Raw genomic sequence first — 12,275 nt, forward strand, 5'->3', positions numbered from 1 at the left:
TTTCTGAGTGACAGTGCACAGCAGTGGGCTATTCAGTCCAATGGCGGCTTCTGAATCCACACATGGCTGTGCGCGGTCACAGTGGTGCGCACTCGACGGTGGAACTAGTCTCTCAGCTCCCCACCAGGCCCCGCCCACCCAGTGACAAACATGGGCAGTGCCCATGACCTCACATCACATGTAACCCGGCCCCTTTTGCGCACACTGGAGCGCTGGGCTGCGCAGGGGCGGAACCGCCAAGGGGCTGAGCCAGCTGCTGGTCAGGCATCTGGGAGGATCCAGATATTAGTCCAGGGTCCCTGCAGAGCCTGGACCGACTCTGACGTCAGCCACCAGTGCTCGCTGTCTGCTAAATCTGGGGCGCAGGGGGGCAAAACTAAGTGCACCCAAAGGAGAGCTTTGACCCTACTTGTCCTTTAAGAATCCTGTTGCTGTAGCAAATTCTTAGACTGGTCGGTAGTAAAAAATAATTGAATTTGCGGCACGTATCAGTAATGTTACCCCAACACCAGGACCGGATCTAGCCTGACCTGAGAGTGCAATAAAAAATGTTAGGGGGCAGAGAATGGGAGATCAGAAGGGGAGTGTACAGGGCTCAGCAGGGGAGTGTACAGGGCTCAGCAGGGGAGTGTACAGGGCTCAGCAGGGGAGTGTACAGGGCTCAGCAGGGGAGTGTACAGGGCTCAGCAGGGGAGTGTACAGGGCTCAGCAGGGGAGTGTACAGGGCTCAGCAGGGGAGTGTACAGGGCTCAGCAGGGGAGTGTACAGGGCTCAGCAGGGGAGTGTACAGGGCTCAGCAGGGGAGTGTACAGGGCTCAGCAGGGTACAGCACAGGAGCCAGCAGGGCAGAGGTCGCAGCTGGCAGGGGCAGAAAACAGGGGTCACTGCTGGCAGGGCAGAGGACAGGGGTCGCAGCTGGCAGGGCAGAGGACGGGGTCACTGCTGGCAGGGCAGAGGACGGGGTCACTGCTGGCAGGGCAGAGGACGGGGTCACTGCTGGCAGGGCAGAGGACGGGGTCACTGCTGGCAGGGCAGAGGTCACTGCTGGCAGGGCAGAGGTCACTGCTGGCAGGGCAGAGGTCACTGCTGGCAGGGCAGAGGTCACTGCTGGCAGGGCAGAGGTCACTGCTGGCAGGGCAGAGGACAGGGGTCGCTGGGCACTCAGCAGAGCTTTGGCGGGAAGGGGGGGGGGGGCACAAAAAAAATCTGGGCATAGCCCACCCCAGCACCCCCCTAGATCCGGCCATGCCCAACACTGACGCAAATGATTGCCTGAAATAGGCACGGATAGTTCTTAAAGTGGTTGTAAACCTCAGACAGGAAATGTGGACAAAGCAGATCCCTCTACAGTGTGTACTTGTCACAATCCAAAGCACTGAGTGTCATTTCTGTCTGCTGCCTCCTTCCTTGCTACCTCTGCATGAGTAACTTCTGATGAGTTTTCCTGACACCAAGCGAAAGAAAGTGACAGGGGAGGGCACGGCCTGTAATTGACAGCCTCAGCTCTGTTCCCGTGAGCTGTGTGGAGGGAGGTGTGTCTCTTTCCTCCAATCAGCTCTCAGAACTCCCCACACTGAGCCCTGCAGTATGTAATTTCAGAACTCCGCTACCTGTTTTCTGAAAGCTCAGATAAGCTTTAAACACCTGAGGCCAGTCACTGCACTGGGCACTTTTGAGGGTTCATAACCACTTTAAGGAAAGCTATAGTCCTTTCCTACCTCCCCCCCCCCCCGCCTACCCCCCACCCCCGAATCTCCTGATTACCGCCGGCGGCAGCCCCCGTCTGCCTGTGTGAATGAAGCCACAAGCATGATTTTTAGACTGGCCGGTTCCGTCAGATTTTTCATTCCCGTTCTCGGTTGAACCAATTAGGGATCATCAATGCCGGTTTGTTCCTGGGGTTTCCTCACCTCCTCGCCCCCTCAGGCAGCGGTTGGGTCCCCCCAGACTTTGGATTGTGGGGGGCCTCGAAATCCTGCAGGGCTAGAGCTTCAAGATCAGAATCTAGGACAACTTCGCCAACTACACAAAGAGGAGAAAACAGATTATTGTTCATACAGGGAAACCCAACACAGATATCAAACATGGTTCAGAACCTTGACAACTGAAGGATGATGGGAATTTGGGGTGCAAAGGAGACTCCTGTGCACACGGCTGACCTCCTATAGGCCTCATTCACACGGGTGTACTGCAGTGCGGGCCATGTTTGCCCACACGGGGCTTCCGTGCATCCCCCTGCAGGAAGTCCGGCTCATGTCGCTTGGAATGCAGCGGCTGCACGGACAACAACCGCTGCTCTCCTGTACTGTGTCCGCAGTCTCTGGTCATCTCCTGTACTGTGTCCGCAGTCTCCGGTCATCTCCTGTACTGTGTCCGCAGTCTCCGGTCATCTCCTGTACTGTGTCCGCAGTCTCTGGTCATCTCCTGTACTGTGTCCGCAGTCTCCGGTCATCTCCTGTACTGTGTCTGCAGTCTCCGGTCATCTCCTGTACTATGTCCGCAGTCTCCGGTCATCTCCTGTACTGTGTCCGCAGTCTCTGGTCATCTCCTGTACTGTGTCTGCAGTCTCTGGTCATCTCCTGTACTGTGTCCGCAGTCTCTGGTCATCTCCTGTACTGTGTCTGCAGTCTCTGGTCATCTCCTGTACTGTGTCTGCAGTCTCTGGTCATCTCCTGTACTGTGTCTGCAGTCTCTGGTCATCTCCTGTACTGTGTCCGCAGTCTCCGGTCATCTCCTGTACTATGTCTGCAGTCTCTGGTCATCTCCTGTACTGTGTCTGCAGTCTCTGGTCATCTCCTGTACTGTGTCCGCAGTCTCCGGTCATCTCCTGTACTATGTCTGCAGTCTCTGGTCATCTCCTGTACTGTGTCTGCAGTCTCTGGTCATCTCCTGTACTGTGTCTGCAGTCTCTGGTCATCTCCTGTACTGTGTCCGCAGTCTCTGGTCATCCCTGTACTGTGTCCGCAGTCTCTGGTCATCTCCTGTACTGTGTCCGCAGTCTCTGACCATCTCCTGTACTGTGTCCGCAGTCTCTGACCATCTCCTGTACTGTGTCCGCAGTCTCTGACCATCTCCTGTACTGTGTCCGCAGTCTCTGACCATCTCCTGTACTGTGTCCGCAGTCTCTGACCATCTCCTGTACTGTGTCCGCAGTCTCTGACCATCTCCTGTACCGTATCCGCAGTCCCTTGATTCAGAATATTTTTTTTACTTGTTTTCTCCTCTAAAACCTAGGTGCGTCTTATGGAGCGAAAAATACGGTATATATTTTACATGTTAGTAGCAAAATTTTATTCTCATATTCTACAGGAGAGAAAATGAGGCTCATGAGCTACTGGACTCTGTAGCAGCCCATTGGCCAGCGGCCGCCAGGAGTGGGCGGGGCTGAATTTGACGAGGCTGCACGGCTGTAGCGCTTCCTAACAGGGCTCATTGAATATTTAAATAATTAATGAATATTTTGATTATTGCCCCATAATGACATATAATTTGTGTGTGAACAACCGCCATCCCTCTCACCTAAATTCCAGCCATAGATGGTGGATACGTTGAAGTTGCAGGTCCCGGGGTCGGGGAAGACTTTTTTCAGCGCATTGCTGACTGCGCACTGCAGGGTGCTGCCTGTCTTGACCTCCACCCGGCTCTGTAGGGTTTGCAGTACATCAATGGGAAGCAGGGGCCCCGGATAATCGGGGCTCTCCAGCTGCGCTGAGGCATTTATCTGCAGTAACTTTCGGCAACGGCTGACGGATTTCTCTGACTGTTCCCCTGCAGACATAAAAGAATGAGATGATGAGATCGTGTGCGACCCGCACTGGACAGCTTGGAGCGCCGCTCTGCACGGTGAGATCCCTGATCCGGTGACTCCGACGTCTGGAATTCATCCAGAAGAACGTGGAGGGACAGCACACCGACTAGGCCACCCAGGCTCCTCCCAGGCCACGCCCACTGATGGATTTCCTTTGTCGTGGAGGTCCTCTACGAAACGCCCGCAAGGGGCAACCTCCGATGCTACATGGAAGCCCCCAACCCCCCCCCCCCCGGGTTATTATAGGCCATAGTCTCTTTAAATCATGGAAGCCAGATCGCAACACCTTCCCTCCCCAACACCTCCCCCCCCCCCAACACCTTCCCCCGCAACACCTCCCCCCCCCCCCCCCAACACCTTCCCACACCCCCCCCCCCCAACACCTTACCCCCCCCGCAACACCTTCCCCCGCAACACCTTCCCCCGCAACACCTCCCTCCCCAACACCTCCCTCCCCAACACCTTCCCTCCCCAACACCTCCTTCCCCAACACCTTCCCTCCCCAACACCTCCTTCCCCAACACCTCCTTCCCCAACACCTCCCTCCGCAACACCTTCCCTCCCCAACACCTTCCCTCCCCAACACCTTCCCTCCCCAACACCTCCCTCCCCAACACCTTCCCTCCCCAACACCTTTCCCCGCAACACCTTCCTTCCCCAACACCTTCCCTCCCCAACACCTCCCTCCCCAACACCTTTCCCCGCAACACCTTCCCTCCCCAACACCTTCCCTCCCCAACACCTCCCTCCCCAACACCTTCCCTCCCCAACACCTTTCCCCGCAACACCTTCCTTCCCCAACACCTTCCCTCCCCAACACCTCCCTCCCCAACACCTCCCTCCCCAACACCTCCCTCCCCAACACCTCCCTCCCCAACACCTTCCCTCCCCAACACCTCCCTCCCCAACACCTTTCCCCCCAACACCTTTCCCCCCAACACCTTTCCCCCCAACACCTTTCCCCCCAACACCTTCCCCCCCAACACCTTCCCCCCCCAACACCTTCCTCCCCAACACCTTCCCCCCCCCCCCCCCAACACCTTCCCCCCCCAACACCTTCCTCCCCAACACCTCCCCCCCCAACACCTTCCTCCCCAACACCTTCCCCCCCCAACACCTTCCCCCCCCCCCCCAACACCTTCCTCCCCAACACCTTCCCCCCCAACACCTTCCCCCCCCCCCCCCCCCAACACCTTCCTCCCCAACACCTTCCTCCCCAACACCTTCCTCCCCAACACCTTCCCCCCCAACACCTTCCTCCCCCCTCCAAATAACAAACTACATAAAACATTTTTTTTCTAAAGTGTCCGTAGCACAATTTTATCCCCAAATCCTACCGCAGAGGAAACGGGGCCCATGAGCTACAAAAATTCTCTCGCAGCCCATTGGCCAGCGGCCGCCAGGAAATGGGCGGTGCTGAATTTGACGAGGCTGCAAAGCGTAGAGGTTTTCCTTTAAAACTTTGGCTTTGTGATGGGCGCAGCAACGTGTATATAGACAGAGTCTCATCATTCAGCATGTCTGGCGTCACGTCTCCCTGCAGACACTGCAAGCTCTTTCCTTGAATCTATTTCTGCAATGAAGATCCTGCCAGACAGCAGGCCGACCACGCTAAACGGCTGCCTCATGCTGTGATAGGGGGGCTTCTGTTGTTATAGGGGGGCTCCAATATGATGGAGAGGAACTCTGATGTGATGGGGGGACACCAATATGATGGGGGGGCACCTCTGATGTGATGGGGATCCATGATGTGATGGGGGGACCTCTGATGTTATAGGGGGGCTCCAATATGATGGGGGGACCTCTGATATGATGGGGGGGGACACCAATATGATGGAGAGGACCTCTGATGTGATGAGGGGGGGGGGGGGGCACCAATATGATGGAGAGGACCTCTGATGTGATGGGGATCTATGATGTGAAGGGGGAACCTCTGATGTTATAGGGGGGCACCAATATGATGGGGGGGACCTCTGATGTGATGGGGATCCATGATGTGAAGGGGGAACCTCTGATGTGATGGGGGGCCCTCTGATGTGATGGGGATCCATGATGTGAAGGGGGAACCTCTGATGTGATGGGGGGCCCTCTGATGTGATGGGGATCCATGATGTGAAGGGGGGACCTCTGATGTGCAGTGGGACCTTTGGTGCAATGGGGGGGCGGGCACCAAATGGGGATGTGATTGGGGGGGGGCACCAACATGTGATGGGGGGACCTTTGATGTGCAGTGGGACCTCTGATGTGACGGGGATTCATGATGTGAAGGTGGAACCTCTGATGTGCAGTGGTCCCTTCTGATGTGATGGGGATCCATGATGTGAAGGGGGGACCTCTGATGTGCAGTGGGACCTTTGGTGCAATGGGGAGAAATCTGATGTGATTGGGGGGGGGGCTGCACCAACATGTGATGGGGGGACCTCTGATGTGCAGTGGGACCTTTGGTGCAATGGGGGGGCGGGCACCACATGGGGATGTGATTGGGGGGGGGGGGCACCAACATGTGATGGGGGGACCTCTGATGTGCAGTGGGACCTCTGATGTGCAGTGGGACCTCTGATGTGACGGGGATCCATGATGTGAAGGGGGGACCTCTGATGTGCAGTGGGACCTTTGGTGCAATGGGGGGGGGCGGGTACCAAATGGGGATGTGATGGGGGGGGGCACCAACATGTGATGGGGGGACCTTTGATGTGCAGTGGGACCTCTGATGTGACGGGGATCCATGATGTGAAGGGGGGACCTCTGATGTGCAGTGGGACCTTTGGTGCAATGGGGGGGCACAACATGTGATGGGGGGGACCTTTGATGTGCAGTGGGACCTCTGCTGTGATTAGGGCCCACCAATGTGTGATAGGGGGGACACCCAATGTGCAGTGGGCGCTCTGGTGTCAAAGGTGGACCCCTGACGTTATAGGGGGGCCACTGATTTGATGGGGGGAAGACCAATGTGATAAAGGGACCTTTAATGTGTGATAGTAGAACTACCAATATTAAGGAGAACCTCTGATGTGATGAGGGCAACCAATGTGCACTGGAAGTTCTGGTGTGATAGGGGGGCCCCACCAATGTGATAGTGGGGATGACCAATATTAAGGGGGACCACTGATGTGATGAGGGCAACCAACTTGCACTGGGAGCTCTGGTGTGATAAGGGGGACGACCAATGTCACAAGGGGACCTCTGGTGTGCAGGAGGACCTCTAACGTGCAATAGTGGGACCACCGATATGATACGGGGTGGGGGCACCGATATGATGGGGGGGGTAGGGGGGTTGGGGGAACCACCGTTGTGATAGTGGGGGCAGCAATATGATAGGGGGACCTCTAATGTAATGGGGGGATCTATGATGTGATGAGAGACCACCAATGAGCTCTGGTGTGCTAGGAGGACCTCTGATGCTATAGGGAGGGCACCAATATGATGGGGGGACCCCTGATGTGATGGGGAGGGAATCCGTGATGTGCAGTGGGACCTCTACTGCAATAGGGGGACCTCTGATGTTATGGGGGACCACCAATGTGCGTGGGAGCTCTGGTGTGATAAGACCTCCTGATGTTATAGGGGGACGACCGATGTGATAAGGGGAACTCTAATGTGTGACAGTGGGAGCACCAATATGATAGAGGGACCTCTAGTGAGGGGGGACCACTGATGTGATGGGTGGCCACCAACGTGCGATGGGGGGACTTCTGATGTGATGATGGACCACCAAAGTGCACTGGGAGCTCTGGTGTGATAGCGTGACCACCAATGATATAGGGGGGATGACCAATGTGATAGGGGAACTTCTGATGCGCACTGTCCAATATGTGACAGTGGGACCACCGATGTGATAGGAGGACCACTGGTGGTATTTGGAGGACCTCTGATGGGCTTCTGCTGTGAAATGAATGCAAGGCAGCTGTGTTCATCATCCCCGACTCATTGATAAGTAACATTTTCTGCATCTTAGACTGGGGCACCCCGGGATATTGCACAATGTTAACGCACGCCACGGTGAAAAAAAAACAACCCAAAACCGGATGAGAAACCCGGGCCTAGCGCATCATTTGTGACGACATCCATTGTACTCATACCCAGGACTTGGCTGTAGAACTGAGGATTCAGAATCTTCTGGAAATACGTCGTGGTCACATGACCCAGCATACACAGCGACCACACCGTGTCCAACTGCACCTTCCAGTCCAGCGAGTCGAATTCGGAGCCGAAACGTTGGTGAATCTAAAGAAATAACGAGAAGATCGGATTGTTCTTACAGGAAATCATTCTTACATTAGAGAAGAGGAAGGCAGCTTGGCTGCAGTACGAGGATTCTGATTGGGGGGTTCTGAAGGCCAATCAGGCTTCGTTTGCTGCTCCATCACTGTCCAATCACAGACCGGGGCGGTCACTGACCACCGACAAGCTGTACTGCAGTGAGGTCAGGATCAGATTGCGTTATCTAATTTTCATCTGTATATTCAGTGTGCCTTCATTATGCTGATTGGGGGAGGGGGGGAAGGGGGAGGAACCAGGAAAATCAAAAAATAATCAGATTAGATTTCAGCTTTAACGGTCCTAACATCGGGGAAAAAGAGTGACGCTCTGCTTTAAGTCATTCCCTTGACGCATGCTGTGTATGTCTTCAGCTCATCTCCCCATATTACATCAGGTGGAATATGAGGCCCGTGAGATACAGGTTTCTGTAGCAGCCCATTGGCCAGCGACCTCCAGGGAGTGGGTGGAGCTAAATTTGAATCCCTTTCGTGTTTAAAAATCGACAAAAACTGCGGGATTTTAACATGGAAAATACGATACAGCATCAGAGGTCGGGAATACAGGAGCCATCAGGGGACACAACCCAGAGACACAGCGTCAGAGGTCGGGAATACAGGAGCCGGCAGGGGACACAACCCGGAGACACAGCGTCAGAGGTCGGGAATACAGGAGCCGGCAGGGGACACAACCCGGAGACACAGCGTCAGAGGTCGGGAATACAGGAGCCGGCAGGGGACACAACCCGGAGACAGTGTCAGAGGTCAGGAATACAGGAGCCGGCAGGGGACACAACCCGGAGACACAGCGTCAGAGGTCGGGAATACAGGAGCCGGCAGGGGACACAACCTGAAACACAGCGTCAGAGGTCAGGAATACAGGAGCCGGCAGGGGACACAACCCGGAGACATAGCGTCAGAGGTCGGGAATACAGGAGCCAGCAGGGGACACAATCCGGAGATAAAGTAAAGGAAATGCGTATTTGCTCCCCGGCTGATGTTAAATGTTCGCCCCTCACACAGAAATGATCGGTCTAACAATGGAATGTTCGCCCCTCACACAGAAACGATCGGTCTAACAATGGAATGTTCGCCCCTCACACAGAAACGATCGGTCTAACAATGGAATGTTCGCCCCTCACACAGAAACGATCGGTCTAACAATGGAATGTTCGCCCCTCACACAGAAACGATCGGTCTAACAATGAAATGTTGGCCCCTCACACAGAAACGATCGGTCTAACAATGGAATGTTCGGTGTAACACTGAGAGACAGAATAAAACAACAAATTCAGCAGAAATGCGTCTAACAAATGATGACGGATCTGCATGTTCATGAGGGAAAGAAGGATTTGATCCCCTATCATTCAGCGGGATTTCTGGCTCCCAGGTGTCTCTCATACAGGTAACAAGCTGAGATTAGAAGCAGTCTCTTAAAGGGAGTGCTGCTAATCTCATTGTGTTACCTGTATAAAAGACACCTGTCCACAGGAGCCATCAAACCATCAGATTCAAAACTCTCCACCATGGCAAAGACCAAAGAGCTGTCCAAGGATGTCAGGGACAAGATGGTAGACCTACACAAGGCTGGACTGGGCTACCAAACTATGGCCAAGCAGCTTGGTGAGAAGGTGACAACAGTTGGTGCAATCATTCACAAATGGAAGAAACACAAAACAAGTGTCAGTCTCCCTAGGTCTGGTGCACCATGCAAGATCTCACCTCGTGGAGTGTCAATGATCATGACAACAGTGAGGCATCATCCCAGAACTACGAGTGAGGATCTTGTCAATCATCTCCGGCCAGCTGGGACCGCAGTCACCAAGAAAACAATTGGTAACACACTACGCCGACAAGGACTGAAATCCTGCAGTGCCCGCAAGGTCCCTCTGCTCAAGAAAGCACATGTCCAGGCCCGTCTGAAGTCTGCCACTGAACATCTGAATGATGCCGAGGAGGACTGGTGGGAAGTGTTGTGGTCAGAGGAGACCAAAATCCAGCTCTTTGGCATCAACTCAACTCGCCATGTTTGGAGGAAGAGGAATGCTGCCTATGACCCCAAGAACACCATCCCAACTGTGAAACATGGTGGTGGAAACATTCTGCTTTGGGGGGGGTTTTCTGCTAAGGGGACAGGACAACTGCACCGCATCAAAGGGACGATGGACGGGGCAATGTACCCTCAAATCTTGGGTGAGAACCTTCTTCCCTCAGCCAGGGCATTGAAAATGGGTGGTGGGTGGGTGTTCCAGCATGACAATGACCCAAAACACACGGCCAAGGCAACAAAGGAGCGGCTCAAGAAGAAGCACATTAAGGTCCTGGAGTGGCCTAGCCAGTCTCCAGACTTTCATCCGATTGAAAATCTGTGGAGGGAGCTGAAAGTTCCAAGTTGCCAAACATCAGCCACCAAACCTTAATGACTTGGAGAGGATCTGCCAAGAGGAGTGGGCCAAAATCCCTCCTGAGATGTGTGCGAACCTGGGGGCCAACTCCAGGAAACGTCTGACCTCTGTGATGGCTAACAAGGGATTGGCCACCAAGTACTAAGTCATGTTTTGTGAAGGGGATCAAATCCTTCTTTCCCTCATGAACATGCAGATCCGTCATCATTTGTTAGACACATTTCTGCTGAATTTGTTGTTGTATTCTGTCTCTCAGTGTTACACCGAACATTCCATTGTTAGACCGATCGTTTCTGTGTGAGGGGCGAACATTCCATTGTTAGACCGATCGTTTCTGTGTGAGGGGCGAACATTCCATTGTTAGACCGATCGTTTCTGTGTGAGGGGCGAACATTCCATTGTTAGACCGATCGTTTCTGTGTGAGGGGCGAACATTCCATTGTTAGACCGATCGTTTCTGTGTGAGGGGCGAACATTCCATTGTTAGACCGATCGTTTCTGTGTGAGGGGCGAACATTCCATTGTTAGACCGATCATTTTTGTGTGAGGGCCGACCATTCCATTGTTAGACCGATCATTTCTGTGTGAGGGGCGAACATTCCATTGTTAGACCGATCATTTCTGTGTGAGGGGCGAACATTCAGCATCAGCCGGGGAGCAAATACGCATTTCCTTCACTGTATAGCATCAGAGGTCGGGAATACAGGAGCCGGCAGGGAATACAGGAGCCGGCAGGGAATACAGGAGCCGGCAGGGAATACAGGAGCCGGCAGGGAATACAGGAGCCGGCAGGGAATACAGGAGCCGGCAGGGAATACAGGAGCCGGCAGGGGACACAATAGCGGGACACTCACCATATTGAAGAACTCTTCGCTCTGACGGGGCTGGAAGTTGAGAAATGCAAAACTCAGAAGTACAGAGAAGAGCTGGTTGATGTTGAAGGTCTCGCTGTGCTGCAGGCATACCTGTGGGGACACAACACGGATGAGGGGCGGTTACATATCGGTCAGACTCCGTTTTCAGGGTGCGGACTCCGTCTGCTGCATTTAGTACATTCGCCCGGCATAAAAATGTCGCTGCTCGCAAGTCGACTGTATCGGTCAGCATCAGATAGGGCTCACCTGTGCTCCTCATACACAGTTCTGAGCAAAGAACCGCCGATTGCGACATTTCAATAAAACTTTATTGCCTCACAAGGAATATACAATATAACCCCGTCACGGATTCCCCACACGCCACGCCCACAGCGACTAGCTAATCGAGGCGTGCACGTACGGCCGTGACTTGGGGTACGAGGGAATAAATGGGACTCAACTTTGAATATATAAAACCGTATATAAGACCGGCCGTGATACACTTTCACAGCCCGCACTACCTTTTGGCCACCAGCAGAGGGAGACTCAACTCCAATCCAGCTGGTCGACCACACACACTGGCAGATACAAATCTTACATACAATCTGGTGCACTGATTAGAGTTGAGGAGCAGCTTAGCAATCACACCCTTCTAGGATTCCTCCAGCTATCCTACAGCTAGAACCCCGGTGTTAATCACCCTTCCACTGTCCACACCTTAAACCCCCCCCCCCCCCCCCGCACCAGACACACCGCAAAAGGTAGCCTGCCACCACCCAACAGTTTATCCGCAGAACGGTCTGCTGGGAAACCCCCACACACACACAAACAGATCTACGTCTGGCAGATCTGCTACCTTCACAACCTTCATGCAATCTGCCCACACACAGTGCAATTGCATACAGATTGGCAATGAACTTGACCGAGCGATTAAAGGCACTAAAATACAATC

At 54.1% G+C, this 12,275-nt stretch overlaps 1 protein-coding gene and 2 non-coding genes across 3 annotated transcripts; all 3 read right to left on the minus strand.

Moving 5' to 3' along the window:
* Positions 1-1,876: 1,876 nt before the first annotated feature.
* Positions 1,877-11,464, minus strand: LOC149430590 (FAST kinase domain-containing protein 4-like). The gene is made up of 4 exons (XM_089666211.1): positions 11,324-11,464; positions 7,888-8,032; positions 3,520-3,768; positions 1,877-2,022 (listed from the first exon to the last, which is right to left on the minus strand). The coding sequence occupies exons 1-4, from the start codon at positions 11,324-11,326 to the stop codon at positions 1,907-1,909; spliced, it is 513 nt and encodes a 170-aa protein (XP_089522337.1). The 5' UTR covers positions 11,327-11,464; the 3' UTR covers positions 1,877-1,906.
* On the minus strand, positions 3,272-3,404 carry LOC149430591 (small nucleolar RNA SNORA5). Its single transcript, XR_016309490.1, has one exon. It is a non-coding gene; the product is annotated as a small nucleolar RNA SNORA5 (small nucleolar RNA).
* Positions 5,110-5,244, minus strand: LOC149430592 (small nucleolar RNA SNORA5). The gene has a single exon (XR_016309489.1). It is a non-coding gene; the product is annotated as a small nucleolar RNA SNORA5 (small nucleolar RNA).
* Positions 11,465-12,275: the final 811 nt, after the last annotated feature.

This window comes from Staurois parvus, unplaced genomic scaffold (genome assembly GCF_062004578.1).
Source record: "Staurois parvus isolate SC_StPar_1 unplaced genomic scaffold, SC_StPar_1.0 ptg002618l, whole genome shotgun sequence".
Taxonomy (NCBI): Eukaryota; Metazoa; Chordata; class Amphibia; order Anura; family Ranidae; genus Staurois; species Staurois parvus.